This window comes from Lynx rufus, unplaced genomic scaffold (genome assembly GCF_022079265.1).
Source record: "Lynx rufus isolate CCGP_SWC_20201006 ecotype Redwood Valley unplaced genomic scaffold, mLynRuf1.p SCAF_5, whole genome shotgun sequence".
Lineage (NCBI taxonomy): Eukaryota > Metazoa > Chordata > Mammalia > Carnivora > Felidae > Lynx > Lynx rufus.
This window is the reverse complement of record NW_025814867.1, coordinates 1,038,851-1,056,969: the sequence shown is the minus strand read 5'-3', so window position 1 is coordinate 1,056,969 and position 18,119 is coordinate 1,038,851. Positions and strand designations below refer to the sequence as shown.

Below are 18,119 nucleotides of genomic sequence, written 5' to 3'. Positions count from 1 at the left end.
CTAGAAATTAAAGCCCACCTTGGAACCAGTGGGGCACCAGTCATCAACCTGTATGGTACATTTAGTCGTGGTGATATAACGGCTGCATTTAGTTTTTCAGATGCCACAGCTGGGGAATAGCATTGAGAACAGGCCACGTACTTGCCTTAAAAATGTCACACCTGACTATCTGATTGGACAAAGCAGGGGCTGGTGATCTAACAAAAACATGCTTGCTCAAGGTTAAGTGGTTAGTGGGTCACCAAAAGGAAGTGGATTTGGAAATAGGGCCCCAGGTTGTCCTGGAACGTTGGGAGATCTGCTCTCAGACATTTTCAATACATTGTTTCTCAGCTCCTAAAACAGAGCGACACACAGCAGGCACACAGTAGATAAGGATGGATGAAAAATTCTTCTCTACCCACAGGTCTTCCAACTGGACTAAGAATTAAATTTACATGAGACAGATTGGCAGGAGAAAAAAAATCCAACATTTTATTACAGAGGCCAAATCATGAAATTGAGGCCTAAAGAAATGACCAAAGCAGGAAGGTTTTATACTTTCCAGACGGAGACAATAGATCTGTGAAGAATTGACAGGATATAGAAAACCTAACTTTGGAAGCTTCAATTAGTAAGGAATTCTAAACAGAATGTGGGCTGGGGTAGTAAATTAGTAAAAAGTAGCAAGGGTTGTTTATAAAGCCTTCTTGGCTCTACATTTCTGGTGATAAGGATGGCTCCTTATCTCCTGATACAAAGAGGGTACCTTTCACGTGCCGATTGATTTCCTGTTTTCAGGGGACAGAGGAGGGTCTGAGTGTCCTTCCTACACAGGTGGTCTCTTAAGTAACGTATTTGAAATAATCAATACGCCAAAGTAGCACACTTGGGGCATCCTGCCCTCGGCCCCTGCAATACGGAGAGGTGTAATCACAATCCCAGACAGTATCTGATGGCTACAGGCTTGAAAACAGCTCAAGCATGTTTACATCTACGTTAGTGATTCCCCCTCAAGAGCTCTACTGACTCTACACCCCTCCAGTGTGTCCAGAGCGCGGGGCTAAGCGGAGTTGCTGGTTCTGGCAGCGCCTAGACCGGTCCCTGCACGGCAGTGATTCCCGACGGAGGGTCCCGAGTCACCCTTTCCCCTTACCTACCCACCTGGAGGGAAGGGCCGGCGGAAGGCCAGAGTCCCCTCCATTTCTGCAGTTCCATGCGCCTTTGCAGCATCTATCGGATACTATCTTGGCTCTTCCAGGGAAGGTGACGCGCCTCAGTCCCAAGGCACTGACAGAATGCCTGCCCAGTGCCCAGCGCGGACAGTTAATACCAGCGTTTGATGCATTCACAAAGTCATTACTGAAAGCGGTTACTACCAAACGCGGCCAGGCGAGCCTCACCAGCGCTTCTGTTGACAGCCCCGCCCAGCGCCCATCCCGGGTCACACCGGACCCGGGGACGCATGCGCAGCTGGTGGGTGTAGGCGGGGATGGCCGGGCGCGCGCTCGCGCCGCCGCGTCGTGTGAGTGGGAGGGCGACGCATGCGCGGGCGGCGGTGGCCTTAAGGGCGGCGGCAGCGCCGGGTGTCTCAGTCGGCCAGTCAGCCGGCTGGGAGGCGCGGTCCGGCGCTCGCGCGGCGACGACGACGGCTATGGCGGCGGAGGAGGAGGAGGTGGACTCGGCGGACACCTGCGAGAGGTGAGTGCGGCGGGGACTTCGTGGGGTTCGGGAACGCGCCCCCCACGAGGGCCGGGACCGGGCCGGGCGGCATCGCAGAGGAGTCGCACCCCGCCTGGTCTCTCCGTGTCCGGCCCGGCGTGAGACCGCGCTGCGCCCCGAGGAGACGCCCCGGCCTAGCTGTGCCCCTGGAGGGCGCCCATCGGCGCCGACCCGGCTGCGCCGGAGCCCGCTGGACCCCCCGCACCGAGAGGCCGCCGCGATGCGGCGTTAGCGTCCCTGCGGGGCTGGCGGCGGGGTGGCCCGGCACCCACAGAACCGGGCCCGTCGGCCTGGGTGTCTCCTCTGACCCCGCCTGCCCGAGGGCGGCCGGCGGGCGGTGACCGGCCGTCCCCGCACCTGCCTCGCGCCGCGGGAAACGACTGTGGCTCTCCGCTCGCTTGGGACTGCCGTTCCGCCTGGAGGTGCGGTCGGGACTGAGCCTCCGGAGCCGGGAGGAAGGGGCGGTGCTTCCCTGGGGCCGTCGGAGGAGCACCCACGGTTTCCCGAGGAGCTGCGGGAGGTGGCCGGGGTCGGGGGCCGAGGGGAGGAGCCCAGCGAGGGAGGGCGGCTTGGGGGCGTGGCTACATGGCTGGGTTTCCGGAAGCGTTTAATTCGTCGCTACTTAGGAGAAAGTTAACAGGTAGCGAGGTCAAAATTAACAGCCTTTCTTTTTTTTTTTTTTAAGTTTATTTATTTTTGAGACAGAGAGAGACAGAGCATGAACGGGGGAGGGGCAGAGAGAGAGGGAGACACAGAATCCGAAACAGGCTCCAGGCTCCGAGCTGTCAGCACGGAGCCCGGCGCGGGGCTCGAACTCACAAAACCACAAGATCCTGACCTGAGCCGAAGTCGGACGCTCAACCCACTGAGCCACCCGGGCGCCCCCGGAATGAACAACCTTTCAAGCAGGGGTCTTTGCTTCTGAGTGTCGTGGCCTTGCCGGAGGCGTGCGTGCGCGCGTCCGAGGACGTGCGTCTGTAGAAAACTTCGTGGAAGTGGAGGGAGGGCAGATGTCCAGCGTGAAACCCGATCAGTGAGCATACTAGGTTTTCCACCTGTAACGAAGTTCATGCCCTTGACGGCAATTAATTCGCGGAAAAATTAAATTACGAATATTATCGCCGTCTATTTCGAGGGTAGTACTTTCTTTTGGAAAATAAACTTTTGTGCTTACCTATATATATATATATATATTTTTTTAAGTTTACTTATTTATTTATTTTGAGAGAATGAGAGAGAGCGCAGGGGAGGGGCAAAGGCGGGGGGTGGAGAGAGAGAACCCCAGGCCGGCTCTGGCTGTCAGCACAGAGCTGGACACAGGGCTGGAGCCCACGAACCCTGAGATCCCGACCTGAGCCAGGAGTCCGAGGCTTAACCAACTGAGCCCCCCGGGGCCCCATCCCTATATATATTTACTATTCTGATAGCAGATGTCTAGACAAAGTTGCATGCGACACGTAACCTGAAAGAAGATCACGTGGAGTACAGGTGCACTTGGAAGGATGCGGGGTGGGGGGCAGTTTTGAATATTAGAAACTGGGTTCTTCCCAGGGAGTTTGTTTACAGTATCAGTGGGCCCGTTGTTTTGGTTTGTTGATGAACTTCCTGTTGAGGTAAGATGCGGAATGCCCTCACGTGGACACGAGTAGGAGCCTGATTGGTAGCTTGATCCCCTGTAGTTTGTTGCAACATTTCTTGCTCCTTCTGAAACTGTGTTTAGGTGGACTTTCTGGTCTCCGTGTTGTGGTGGGGCCTGAGGCTCTGGGACACGACTGTGAAAGGAATTGGCGGCTGGGGCGATGTCCGCAGATCAGTGGGCACAGACTCTGAAGAATCGTAGGGAGCTGACCGGCCGCAGTCCCACACAGAGGCGGGCCTCCTGGGTACTCCTGGCGCTGTACTTGAGCAGGGTCCAGTGTCCAGACTAGGGTGGCCAAGCAGGCGCTCAACCACCTGCTCCTGCTAGGCGTTGCCTGAACGTGCTCGTATTCAAGCTAAGGTCAGCCCTGTGTGTGCAGTATTACTGTTCGTTTTTCATTTGGAACTGCACCTGAGAGGGGGACCGGCACCCCATTAGCAAGCGGCAGAGCTGGGTTGGAGCCCAGGTGTCTTGACTTAGTTTAAACCAGGTCTCTGCTGCCTCTCAGTGGCACTGGGACTCAGGCAGGAGCTTGGTTCTTGTTTCTTTTGCTCTACTGACACTTTATTTAATCCTTGCAGTGACGCCTCGAACTGTCCCAAGAGCCAGTGTTGGTTGCCGGGAAAACACAAATCTTGGATGGAGTTTTCTAAGGCATTTCAGGTTTAGATGGAGAATGGACAGTAACGAAGGAAACAATCATAAAATGGTTTAGGAAGGCTTTTTTGGCGCTTAACGATTCTTGGTTTTTTTCTTGACTTACATAGGTAGCCATGCCTGGTCACCCTTTGGCTTTCAACATCTCACCCCTTTCCTTGCGATGTAGTTGAGAAAGCTAAACGTAGCAGGAGCGGGGTGGACTTCTGCGAATGGCTGCACGGGTCTCGCACAGAATGATTATGTGTCAGTGGAGTGGGGTTGAGGGGAAAACCGCCCCGGAGTGGCTCGGCTGCAGGGTGGACAGAACAGGTGGTTTGCAGCCGTGTGTTGGCGCCGCCCTGTGCCGGCAACTTTTGGCAGCTTGAAATCAGCCATGGTGGCAGTAGTCACACCACGGAAACCATCACATGCTGTAAACACAGGATTGTTTTTTCTCCCTCTCTCCTCCAGTGGGTCTACCAGCCTCCTGTTGGATTTACATCAGAATTTGACTGTAGTTCTTTGCCGTGCAGATAGGATAGTGGATTTCTCTATCTTTTAATTTTTTTTTTTCAACGTTTATTTATTTTTGGGACAGAGAGAGACAGAGCATGAACGGGGGAGGGGCAGAGAGAGAGGGAGACACAGAATCGGAAACAGGCTCCAGGCTCTGAGCCATCAGCCCAGAGCCCGACGCGGGGCTCGAACTCACGGACCACGAGATCGTGACCTGGCTGAAGTCGGACGCTTAACCGACTGCGCCACCCAGGCGCCCCATCTATCTTTTAAAACGCTGCTAAGATCAGTGACTTCTCTCCGTTGCCATCTCCCTTTCCCAAATCCTTGCCACCCAGCTTCTTAAAAGTCATAACATTTCTGCATGACACATCCCAGTGGGTTTTTATGTTTCTGGGTACTTAATCTTTCTGGGGTCTTGAGTTTTCAGTGTTTGAAATTCTTACCAGACCTTGTAGCTCTTAAGACATTTTGCTTTGTGCCTTACCTCAGACCAGTAGTCACTTTTATTATTAGGTTCTTTTCTTTTCCCCGTTCTTTATTTAAAAAAAACATTTTATTGTTTATTTATTTTTGAGAGACACAGAGGCAGAGCATGAGCGGGGGAGGGGCGGAGAGAAAGGGAGACACGGAATCTGAGCTGTCAGCACAGAGCCCGACGTGGGGCTCGAACTCACAAACCACGAGATCGTGACCCGAGCCGAAGTCGGATGTTCAGCGAACTGAGTCAGCCAGGCGCTCCTTTCCCGTTCTTTAAATGTCATAATTTTCCAAGACCGTCCTTCATCTTTCATCTTTTGTCTTGTAGTTCCACTCATCCTTGATGTGTCTCTTTTGTGGAGAGAACCGAGATGTCAGCCTCATGCTGGTGCCCTCTTCCGTGTTCTAGTGATGTTTCTAACTGTGTGCCAGATGCTTGCAACTCATTCCTTAAATGTAACGTGTCCAGAGTAGGATCTCATTTTCACCTTTCTTCCCCTGAACTAAACAATACCGAAAGTCCGGTTCTTCTCCTTGACTTCCTTATTTTCCTTAGGGCGCTTCCGTGCTCCTGGTCATCCGGATTCAGAACTGTGGCCTGGTCTTTGCCCCCTTCCATCCATCTTCTTTGCCCTGAATACCAGATCTACCAAGCCCAGCTGATTCCAAGTACATCCGCTTTCCGTTTCCAGTGTCACTGGGGAACCACCTGGCCCCAATCCTTCTTACTCCCTTTCCCGGATCATAGCAGGCTTTAGCAACACGTTTTGTTCCTATGCTTTCAACATAGCTTATTTCATTAGTTACTTTTATCTCTCCAACAGACACCGTCTTGTTTGCAGTGTAGCCACACACAGTGGCTTTATTACAACTACTCAGCCTGACTTCAAGCCCTTTGCAACAGTGTGGCTCTTTCTTATCTGTCTTTGGAGTCTTATTTCCTCCTGTTGGGCTGGGCTCTCCTCTTTCGTTGTTTCCTAAACATGTTCCTTACCTCTGTTTCCTCCCTTGGCTTGGTTCACACTGTTGTCTGTGACCCAAAACAGATTGTAGTCTCCCTTCCCTAAAGGTCTGTGGTGTTTTCCTTGATGGTGCTTCTACCCTGTTTTCTAGTATAGTTATTTGTATATTTGTTTTGTCAGCTCATTGAGGACAAACCTTTGTCACACTCAGATGTCTGGTAGAGCCTGATGGGGTTTTGTAAATAGTAAGCTTCAATTAATGTTTATTGAATTAAACACTTCAATATTATGAACTTATGCCGACACAAACATTAAGAAAAAAACCCTAGTAATTGATTTTATATTTTGCAGATTTATAACTTGATGTTTTTACATCTTAAGATATTCAAAGAACATCAAAAGATACATTCATAAGAATTCAAAGTTTGAATTTGACTAGGATAACAATAAGATCCTGAACTTGAGTTATATTGAGGAGGTTGGGAATATGGTTCTATTTCTTGACCTTGGATGAACCAACTCATACTTCATTGTTTTGCCTGTTCTCCAAAATGCCAGTCACAGACCAGCAAACGGAGATTTTAGTGCTGTGACAAAGAATTTAACAAAAGATTGTAAAGTCCCAGGATGGCCTACATAATAAAAACAACACTGGATAGTACGTTTGAGAATTACAGATGACTCTGAATGGAGTCACCTGTAATTCCCCACCCCTGATTGTGAATCATAAAGAATTGTGTGGAAAGATGATTTTATTAAAGTTATTATTGGGGCGCCTGGGTGGCTCAGTCGGCTGAGCAGCTGACTTGGGCTCAGGCCATGACCCTGCAGTTCACGAGTTTAAGCCCTGAGTCAGGCTCTTTGCTGACGGCTCGGAGCCTGGAGCCTGCTTCAGATTCTGTGTCTCCCTCTCTCTCTGCCCCTCCCCCACTGGCACTCTATCTCTCAAAAATAAATAAACACTAAAAAAAATTGTCTAAATTATTATTCAGTTTGGTCTAGGATTTTTAGTTTATTTATCTAGTAGATAAACTTATTTTAAAGCTTTTTAAAAAATTTTTAAATGTTTTTTATTTATTTTTGAGAGAGAGAGACAGACAGAACATGAGTGAGGGAGGGGCAGAGAGAGGGAGATGTAGACTCTGAAGCAGGCTCCCGGCTCTGAGGCCTCAGCCCAGAGCCCAGCGCGGGGCTCCAGTTTGTGAACTCCAAGATCATGACTTGAGCTGAAGTCAGTCACTCAGCCAACTGAGCCACCCAGGTGCCCCTCGATAAACTTATTTTAGAACTAACATGAAATGTCACTTAGATTTGTTAAGCAGTGTAAATCTAAAAGTACACCTGTAGTTCTATTTAAGTATGTTTGGTGCTGTGTCTGACTCCAGAATGGTGTTTACTGTGTGAAAAAAGGTAGGAAACAATTGGGGGAAAGTATCACCAGCACATGACTATGTCTAAAATACTGATTGTCCAGCTCTAGGTCGGTCTTTAAAAGTTAGATGTTAAAAATATAGGGGGTAAAAAGTTAAAGAATGTGAATTAATATATTAAAATATGTCAGAGGGGCTTGGATGGTCATTGATCTAATGGTTAGTGATAATTTGAATCATGTAAGTATTATTTATTTAAAATGAAAGGGCGTGTTAGTCGCCTAAGTTACGGTTATATGAGACCTAATTCTTTTTGTTTCCTCTTTTCCAAGAATAGGATTTAGGAAACCATTACCCAGGAAAGAAGGCCTTTATTTGCAGAAGGGTCGTAATGTCCAACTTGAAAGTTTTTAATCATTCACTGGGTGAGGAATTATTTTAGAGGAATATATATATTCACACCTCAAATTTGGATATTTGCAAAAGAAGCAAAACCTCATAGTTTCTCTAAATGAGGTACCACACTGTGCTTTAGAGTAGGATAGAGAGCGGTAATAAACAGCTTTTCTGTCTGGACAGCACCAGTATAGAGATGGAAAGTCATATTAACCAAAATTGTAATATAATGAAATCCTCTTTACTTATAACCTAATTAGAACTGTTATTTAAGTGGCCAACAGTGTGTGGAAATTGGCCAGCCTTCTGTATGTTTTCTTCAGAAAACGTTGAAACCTGTTTCACAATATTTATAGATTGTGCAATTCAGGTTTGGTAATACTATAGATAGATGTCTTAGAGAACAAAACAGGGATTACCAGGAAACTTAAATGTGGATGGCAATAGGGTATAAATACTTTGTTAATGATATTTGAAAAAGTAGGTAGAAAGTTAAGGTAAAAAATGTAGTGTTTTATCTCTCAAACTCAGGATACTTAAAATCAGGTTCTTAAGTTAATAAACTCTATTGATATGTTAAGCATATATTTGTCTTAGAGTTGCCACCTCTCCTGCAGTCTTTCAAATTCTTTTTTTTCTTTTCCTTCCTTCCTTCCTTCCTTCCTTCCTTCCTTCCTTCCTTCCTTTTTTAACTCAGAAGTCTGCTCACTAAAAAGATTCTCTGTGTTTATTACAGAGATTATAAAGCAAGATTTGTTTTATTTGGCTTTTGATTTGATGTTTAGGGCTGGGATCTCCAGTCTTGCTAATAGGCGTGTAGAAAATGTTTTGGTGCACGTTGGTAAGTCTTCCTGTTGTCCTAGATAGGTGTTAGCCCCATCGTGAATGACTGTTTCTTTATATCGTGACTGACCTTTGGGTTGCTTCTGAAGTTAGGGCCTCAGCCAGTGGATGAATGGTGTTTATCAATGATCTGCTTAAATAAAACAGGGAAGTGTTGCTTTTCTGTTTATTTTCTGAAGCTATGAGAAGGCAGCCTGTATCTTGGTTACCGTTTTGTTTGTTTTCTTGTTTACTGTTTATATCTGGGCCACATGAGTTTCATATTTACTTTGGATTTTGTGACCTCAGAAGAATTGCTGGGTATCTGACAGGCTTCAGCCTTGTGTCCTTAGTGCCAGTTTCACACCCCAAGCCTACGATGCAGAACAACACTGGAGGACACAGGAGATCTTGTGGAAGGGGCAGAGGGTCTCTTAGAAGATGAGGTTTATACCCGGAAGGCAGAAGGTGAAGTTGGATGAGTGTCTTGGAGGGTTGAAGCAATAGAGGTGGCCAGCTCAAGACTGGGAACTGGGAATGAAGAGTGATCAAGAAAAGGACAGAAAAGAGAGACCCCAGCTTTGTACTCTTTAGAAATGTTCCTTTGAGCCTATTATGTGTGTTGGAGTCAATCACGTGGAGTATCTCTAAGAAAGAAGGCAGTTTCTATAAAACATATTATCATCTGGTTTAGGCAAAACTGATTGGACAGAAATACTATCAAGGCTTAGGAGAGGAGAGGTGTCTTTACAGTTCCAATGAGTAAAAATAAAATATTTTACTATGCTTTGTTAAATATAGATTTTTCAGTTTAAATGTACTTCAGAAAAATTCACTTAAAAACAATTAGCTGCTTCGATGAAAAGGTTGCCTTGAAAACCTGAAGAGGATTGGTGGCTCCTGTGGTTGAAAAGCCCTGAGTTTTAGTGTGATGCACTAGACTTGCAAACGTAAAAATGCTGTTTTGCCTTTTCTCTTTGAGTTAAGCCCATCATCAGCAGGCAAAGATGGGTGGACCAGATCTGTCCTCTGAAAGCTGGAGTGGGCATAATTCCTATATTGCAGGCTGGTGTATAACGTTTTAAACTCGAGGACCTGTACGTAGCAGGTATTCAGAGAATGTAAATTTTTCAAAAAGACTGTAACATGGGGCACCTGGGTAGCGCAGTAGGTTGAACATCCAACTCTTGATTTCAGCTCAGTTCGTGATCTCACGGTTCATGGGATCAAGCCCTGGGTCAGGGTCTGTGCTGGGGGTGGAGCCTGCTTGGCATTCTCTCTCTTCCTCTCTGCCCTTCCCCCCACTCCTGCGTGCACATCTGTGCGCTCTCTCTCTCTCTCTCTCTCTCAAAATAAATAAACTGACAAAAAAAAAAAAAAAAGAAACAAAGACTGCATTTGTGTTTTCTTTGCCCCAACGTGTCTGTGATGTCTTTTGGAGCACTAGTAGATTATAGTTCATTTCACTTTATTTGTTTGTTTGTTTGTTGAGTACCAACCTCTGATTCTGGCAAGGAACTATGCTATGGTTTGAGGGATATATAAGAACAATGATGAGATTGAGTTATAAGTAGCTTCCTTTTGGTACTAGCTCATATTTTTGCGGCCTAACAGACTTTGATGACCATTCCTGGTCAAGGACAGAAGAGCTTCAGCTTAATAATGGTTTGCTTTTTAAATTTTAAGCTCTAAATATCAGGAGATTCTTTTAACTGCCCGTTAACTGCTTTTTTTTGCCAACAATTGACAAATTGTTGAATGATTGAAAAACTCATTGCTAAAACTTTGAATTGTTTTTCCTTGATAATTTGTAAATAGCCTTATATATTTATAGACTAATAATGATGTTTTCTATTATGTTTATACCTTGTTAACAAGTTCTATGTATCATTTGTGGGAGATGCCTAGGGGTCATGTCATCTTACCCTGTTAATGTAGAAGGTTTGAAACTAGCACAGAGAACATTTGGAGTGGAGCCTGGTTAGAATGTAGGCTACTGTGTGTCTTCTTTGCCTTGCAGGTCTAAGGAATGTGCCTTTGTCCTGTGACTTTGTCCTGTAGGTCATGACAATTCCTCACGCATTTTAAGGAAGATAGTCACCTGAGAAAAAAGAGCTTTTGAAGTCCGACAGAATTGAATTTAAATTTCTACTTGTGTCACTTCCTTACTACCCTAATACCCTTGGATGTCGTGCTTAACATTTCTGAACCTTACTTTTAACATCTGCAAAATGGGGATAACTTGGACCGAAAATACCCTGGATTCTGAGTGACTTAATCATTATGCAGGCATTTATTGAGCGGCTATTACACATAATGCCCAGAGAGATTCTATAGGACAGGGAAATGTAGCATGGACCTACAAAGCTTAGAAAAAGCTGGATTTCTCTACTCACACCTATTCCTAGTTGTGCGTTCTGTGTGGTTATTAGTGGTACCTGAGTCAGAAACCTGGAAATCCTCTATTACTCCTTCTTTATATCCAACCAGTTATCAAATCCAGGCTGTTTTCCTTTTTTTAGTATAAAATTTTATTATGATGAAATGCTTACATCTTAAGTGTTTATTTGCTGGATTGTGACATATGCATACATCTGTGTAATTCAACCACCTGTTTAGAGAATGTCACTGCCATCTCAGAAAATTCTCTTATATTCAAGTGATCCACTTGTAATTCACTGTAGCTAATACATTTCAGGTGAAGCAATAACTTCATTTATAACAGCAATGTATGGTAATCTACATTGGTGAACACAGAGTCCTTACCTTCAAGGATCTTACAGCTGGGCAAGCATATTGATGAGTAAATATGAACGTTATAACACAACTTGAGAAGGAAGAGAATAGAGTTTGTGTATTGGGTGTTAATCCTGCCATCTTGATCTCGTCCTGTTTGGGTATGTGGGCAAAGGGGAAATGAAATCGAATCAGAGGGTGGTAACAGGTATAATGGATCATGACAAGAAGGGGAGATACATGTTGTAAGGCTATTCAGGCCCAGGAAGCAAGAGAACAGGGGATATTGTGTGGCCAGAAACAGAATAAGAAATGGCATCAATGACACTAGAATATCAAGTAAAAGGCTGGAGCAGGGCTGAGCTTCCTATTGTAGGTAGCTAGAAGTAGCCTTCCCTTGGAGGTAAGGAGTGATGCAATATGACCATTCTTTGTCAATTTCCACCTTCAAAGTTCTTCTGAACCTTACTTAAAACTCTCATTTTAGGAATTACTGATTAACATCACATAATTTTAGTGAATTGTTCTGTTGTCATCAGTATAATGTCAACTACCATTTATTGAATGTTTCAGTATTTTATCTTGGGGGCGCCTGGATGGCTCAGTCGGTTAAATGTCCGACTTTGACTCAGGTCATTATTTCGCAGTTGGCAAGTTCAGGCCCCGCGTCAGACTCTGTGCTAATAGCTTAGAGCCTGGAGCCTGCTTCTGATTCTGTCTCCCTCTCTCTCTCTCTCTCTCTCTCTCTCCCTCTCTCTCTCTCTCTCTCTCTGCCCCTCCCCCACTCATGCTGTCTCTCTCTCTCAAAATAAACAAACATTAAAAATAAGTAAGTAAATAAATAAATAAATAAATATTTTATCTTGGAATGTACTCCATGCTTTACATCTGTGGTAGTGGTCCCCAAAGGTAATGGTCTCAAAAGACGTGTCCATTTTCTAATCCTTGGCACCTGTGAATGTTACTTTATATGGGAAAGATTCTGCAGACTTTTAATTTAACTAATTACAATTACTTTGAAAACTGCGATGATCCTGGGATGTCTGGGTGGGCCCTAAATGCAATCACTAGTGATTCTATAAGTGAAAGGCAGAGGGAGATTGATTACAGACAGGGAGAAGGACGTCACACAGAAGGCAGTGTGGTAATGGATGGGGACAACTGGAGTGACCCTGCCTTAGGATAAAGAATACCGGCAGTCACCAGAACCCAGAAGAGGCAAGGATTTTCTGATAGAGCCTCTATTGGGAGTGTGGCCCTGAATAAATTTCTGTTGTTTTAGGCTATGAAGTTTGTAATTTGTTATAGCAGCCGTTGGAAACAATGCCCTTGTTACTTGAGAACACACATCATGCACTTCCTTATGTGCTTGTGCTCATGCCCTTCATGGGGGATGCCTCAATTACCACTCTAAATCCTGTTTACCTAGAAGATGTAGCTCAAAAGTAACTCTCTGATGCCCTTAAGGAGAACTAATCACTCTTACCTCTGTTTGATAATTGATATGTCCCAAGTGATTAAAATAGTTCCTCACAGATAGTTAAGTGCTCAGTAAGTACTTGTGGAATGAATTCATTCCATCATGTATTATAGTTGCTGGGTCACCTGTTTCCTCCATTAGATTCCACCCTCCCCCTTTGATATAACATTGTATAAGTTTATCAACAAATCAACTGTGTTGATTTGACACTATTTATATACCATTTATATACTGCAGTCTGGTTACACTTTAGCTAACACCTCTTACAACATTACATAAGTGCCATTTCTTTTGAGGTTGCGACATTTAAGATTTGGTCTCTTAGTTTTGAAGCGTGCATGTTACAGACGATAGTCTGTGTGCTATGCTTTAGATCTCCAGAACTTAGGCCTCTTCTAGTTGTACCTTCTAGTTTGTATCCTTCAGCCTGTTTTATTTTTAAATATTCCTTGGCCTCATCTTCTTGGTGCCACAGCCTTGGTTTAGGCCCATACCTCTCATCTGGAAGCTGCAGTGGTTTGTCTTTCTTCCTTCTCGGATTCATTTTCTCTTTAATCGGGAAGCTCTTCACTTTGGATATTCCTGGTCAGGAGCTAGCTCTCACTAACTGTCACAGAACTGCTGACGCTTTGCGTTTTCCCAGATTGTTAGGATGAGCTTGTGGTCTGCTGCTGCCAGGCCGGGAGTTAAAGGTTCGTCCTCTCCTTCATTAGCTACTAGCAAAGCCTGTCTTTTCTCGTGTCCCCACACCTTGTCTTACTGGTTGCCTCAGGCTTGCTTCTGTCCCCCCTGCCAGATACCTGGGTCATTCTTTTCATCTACTGTTTATTGGACCCTGAAGCTTTTTCATCAACAGTTAACCAGGTCACTCTGGGCCAGCCATGTGTACCTGTAGGTTCACAGGCTGAAGTCGAATGTCTGCTGCCCAGTACTTTACCACAATGCTTTGTATGTATTAGGTGGGTTGTGCCACAGGTAGACAGCTTCACCGTCGTATGGACGATAAGTTTCCTGTTCTGCTTTTCTTCAGATGTGACAGCTGGGAGTTGAGAAGAGCATTAACATCTCTCTTTGCATTTTGTTTTTGATGCTCTAGGTCAGGATGGCTAACTGGTTGGCTTCCCACCTGGTGCCCTACGTCTACATCACACCTTAAAGAAGCTGAAGAGAAAATTTTAAAATGTAAGGTTTTCTTCCTGTAAGTTAACTGAACTGTTTGCTGAACTAGATCTCATAGGTCACATTGCCCAGAAACTGGAGATAAGGTTCTGTGTGTGGTCTGTTTTTCCCTTTACCATGTTATTAACAAGTGCAGAAACGCTGGGAAGCAGGGGTTTTCAAACTTTTTGGTCTTGGGTCCCTATTATACTCTTTAAGAAAAAAAAATTTTTAATGTTTATTATTTTTTTTTCTTAAAATTTTAATGTTTTTATTTATTTTTGAGACAGAGAGAGACAGAGCATGAGCAGGGGAGGGGGAGAGAGAGAGGGAGACACAGAATCCGAAGCAGGCTCCAGGCTCTGAGCTGTCAGCACAGAGCCTGACACGGGGCTCGAACTCATGGATTGTGAGATCATGACCTGAGCTGAAGTCGGACGCTTAACCAACTGAGCCACCCAGGTGCCCCTTTAATGTTTATTTTTAAGAGAGACAGCGTGCAAGCAGGGGAGGGGCAGAGGGAGAGGGAGACACAGAATCCGAAGCAGGCTCCAGGCTCTGAGCTGTCAGCACAGAGCCCGACGTGGGGCTTGAACCCACGAATGGTGAGATCATGACCTGAACCGCAGTTGGACGCTGAACCAACTGAGTCACCCAGGCGCCCCCCTACTATACTCCTAAATTAATTAAAGGACTTAAATTAGTAAGGACCTTAAGGAGCTTTGTTTATCAGTTATAGCTATCAATGTTTACCAACTAGAAATTAAAATGGAATTACTTGAAATATGTTAATTTATTCATTTTAAAGTAATAGTAAGAAACCTATTACAGATTCATGTTTTCTAAAAATAACTACTTCCCAAGCAGAAATGTAGCGAGAAAAGTAGCACTGTGTGCAAATCTCTTTAACGTTTGGCTTAATATAAGGTTAACTGGATTGTCGGATCTGCTTCTGCATTAAGACTGTTGGTAATCACATCCATGTGATCTCTGGAAACTCCACTGCATACCCATCAGAGAATGAGAGTAAAAAATTAGTTTTGTCATGAAAACAGTTTTGACCTCCTAGATCTCCGGGAAGGGTCTCAGGGACTCCCCAGAGATCCTGTCTATGCCTGATCACATGCTCTAGGTATTCCAGAACACATGGCCTTGTGTGGTGAAGCACTTACTGGACTGGAACAAGGTATCCTGGTCCAGGCCCAGACCTGCAGTCTGGTGGTGTCAGGATCTTGGATGAGCCACCGTCAGTTTCCCATTTGTTACCTGTAAAATGAAGGGGCAGGATGATCCTTAGAGTTCCTTCTGGTGCTAGTTTCGTAGGATTCCTTAATTCTGCGTTTCAGTGGTGTGGAAACGTGTTTTTAAAATTTCTTACGAGCACTGAAATTTGCCCAAACTTGCACTGTTGGGGCAGGGCAGTCCTGGTATCTCTGGGTATATATTTCCTGGCAGTGGTGCTCACTGGTTCCCTACTGATTCCCTACCGAGAGAGTCTGGGGGTGCAAAAAGGAATGAGAATCGGGCCCTGGTTCAGTGTCAGATGTGAAAACAAGTGGGGTGAGCTACCCAATAGCGGTTACAGTTGGTGTCGATGGGAATACGCAGACATCTGTGTTCAAAATGCTGCCGTGGTTTGCTTTGGTACCGATGCTGGATCATGTCCTTTTCTAAACCGACGGCATTTCCCCCCATTTGGAGGCCTGGGCTCCATTACTATTCTGAATGAATGCTGAGTTTCCTCTTTACTGCTACTGTGTGGTACAAAACCTGAGATTATTTGTTTGGTTGAAGGGCAGAAACTCCCAGTTCTCTGGTGTTTGTCCACTACGGGTGAATACGGGCAAGTAGGTGGTATATCTAAAGTGTCAATAATTCAGTTGATAATTTAACAGAAAGGAATTTCAAATTGGTTTTGTCTTTAGTCAATTTGGGGGAGGTTTAAAGTGTTGAGTCCCACAGCACTGAAGGCAAGTAAAAGTTTTTATCTACAAAACTGTGATTCTTTGCATTATTGTTGGACTTGAACCAAAACTTCATGCCAAGACTTCCTGCCATACCCTGTCACCTCTTTTCTACTAACCTTTGAAATGACTTAAGATTCCGGTTATGTGTTTAATACAGATACTGTTAGTCCTTCCCTAAATTCCTGGTCACTTTTTAGGGAAAAATGTTTCTTTTGAGTCTGACTTCAGTCTTCAGTGATTAATCTTCCAGTGTTAGACAAATTCAAGGTATTCTTTTGCTATAGTCTGCACAGTTAGAGACCTCCAAACAGTGGGTCCATGAGCACTAAGTTTCTCTCCAATTCTAGAAGCCTCAGACCCTCACTTGGTAGATGTGAAAAGAAGTCCAAAGAACTAACATGACTTGCGAAAAGACCTCGGCAGCAGGTACTTTGAGACTTCCCTGAGATAGATCTTCCCACTTAGATGAGAATTACTTGCTTCAGTAAGATGTATGCTTTTTTTTTTTTTTTTTTTGGAATGACCTAATAAAGGCTAAAATCCTTTGAATTGATACCAGTCTGGAAGATTATTAATTTCTGATTGCTCTGAGAATACTCCTCTTCTCAGGAGAAGTAGGGAAACTAAGCAGAATTTCTTTTTTATGTTTTCATTAGGTGTCCCCTGCACATACAAGAAAGAACCTGTTTGTATATCGAATGGGAATAAGATATGGACACTGAAGTTCTCTCACAATATTTCAAACAAGACTCCACTTGTCCTCCTCCATGGTTTTGGAGGAGGTCTTGGACTCTGGGCACTGAATTATGGAGATCTTTGCAACGATAGACCCATCTATGCCTTTGACCTGTTGGGCTTTGGACGAAGTAGCAGGCCCAGGTTTGACAGTGATGCGGAAGAAGTGGAGAATCAGTTTGTGGAATCCATTGAAGAGTGGAGATGTGCCCTGGGATTGGACAAAATGATCTTGCTTGGACACAACCTGGGTGGGTTCTTGGCTGCTGCTTACTCGCTGAAGTACCCCTCAAGGTAAGTGATGGTGACAGAACAGAGACAGCCAGCTGCTGGTCTCTGCTAGCCTGTCTTTGGTGGTTGTTGGTGTTTGAGCCTTTCAAGACAGATTCTCTTACAGGATCCTTGAGACCAAATAGGCACAACCAATGGCCAGTTTAGTGACTGAAATAATGATGTCAGTGTTTTCTTGTTACACTTGCTAAACATTGGTAGAAGGCTTGAGGAAAGGACTTTCTGTTTGCCAAACTTGAGAGTGTCTGCAATTTAAACCACAAGTAAGAATTGTTTCAGTGGTGGGGTGCCTGGGTGGCTCAGTTGGTTGTGTTCAACTCTTGATTTTGGCTCCGGTCATGATTGCATGGTTTGTGAGTTCAAAGTCCCACATCAGGCTGTGCACTGTAGTGCAGAGCCTGCTTGGGATTCTTTGTTTCCCTCTCTCTCTGCCCCTCCCCTGCTCATGATCTCATGGTCTCTCTCTCTCTCTCTCTCTCTCTCTTTCAAAAATAAGTAAATAAACGTTAAAAAAAAAAAAGAATTGTTTTAGTGGTATTGTTTGTTGTTATTGTTATCATTAGATCTCTGGGCCCAACAGGCTTTTACTAACCTTTTTCAGGTTATAATAAAGTGTAACAGGAACCCAAAGGTGAGAAATTAGAAGTCCTGGGGGCTAATGTTATTTTTTGGCTTAGAGCAAATCCTTCAGCCTGGAAGCTTCAGTTTTCTCACCTGTAAACTACAGAAAATATATCTGCATAGTGTATCTGACAGGGTTTTTATTATCTGTGCCCTACCTTTATTGTTACACATTTATTTTTCAGAGTCATTTTGAATTAATGACTTGAATTTTGCTTCAGAATCTTTGTACTTCTGCTTTCTTTGTTTACCTTATTTTCTTGTGCTATTTCCTATTTGTTTCAGCTCTGAGTGAAGGTCACATTTGAGTGCTAAGAAAATAGAAGAAAAGCTTTTTTTTTTCGTTATCATTCGGAAAGAGACAAAAAAAATCAACATTTTTATGTTGCCGGTGCATTTTCTCATTAGACTAATTTTTAAATCCAGAATTGCAGCCAACTTTGATGGTGAGGTCTGTGAATGAAACCTAGGATGATGGTCGTTTGTTTTCAGATGGCACGCGCGCACCTGTGAGGCCGCCCCGTCACGTGACCTCAGGTGTGCTGCGACACTTGGAAGCGTGGCGCAGCAGCCCTGCGTCCCTGAGGTTTTCTTCCCTCAAACAGT

At 44.7% G+C, this 18,119-nt stretch overlaps 1 protein-coding gene and 1 long non-coding RNA gene across 3 annotated transcripts in view; one reads left to right on the top strand and one right to left on the bottom strand.

Moving 5' to 3' along the window:
* LOC124526027 (uncharacterized) overlaps nucleotides 1–1,461 on the bottom strand; it is a 34,882-nt gene extending 33,421 nt beyond the window's left edge. The window contains exon 1 of the long non-coding RNA XR_006965602.1: nucleotides 1,144–1,461. This is a non-coding gene — a long non-coding RNA (uncharacterized LOC124526027). The remainder of the gene's footprint in view (nucleotides 1–1,143) is intronic.
* A 99-nt stretch (nucleotides 1,462–1,560) lies between these two features.
* ABHD5 (abhydrolase domain containing 5, lysophosphatidic acid acyltransferase) overlaps nucleotides 1,561–18,119 on the top strand; it is a 29,672-nt gene continuing 13,113 nt past the window's right edge. The window contains exons 1-3 of one of the 2 annotated variants that reach the window (XM_047098715.1): nucleotides 1,561–1,680; nucleotides 13,838–13,923; nucleotides 16,523–16,895. In XM_047098715.1, the coding sequence (XP_046954671.1) occupies nucleotides 1,634–1,680; nucleotides 13,838–13,923; nucleotides 16,523–16,895 (506 nt within the window). In that variant the 5' untranslated portion in view covers nucleotides 1,561–1,633. Of the gene's footprint in view, nucleotides 1,681–2,517; nucleotides 2,735–13,837; nucleotides 13,924–16,522; nucleotides 16,896–18,119 lie in introns of those variants that run through there. The other variant, XM_047098716.1, reaches the window with a different exon arrangement.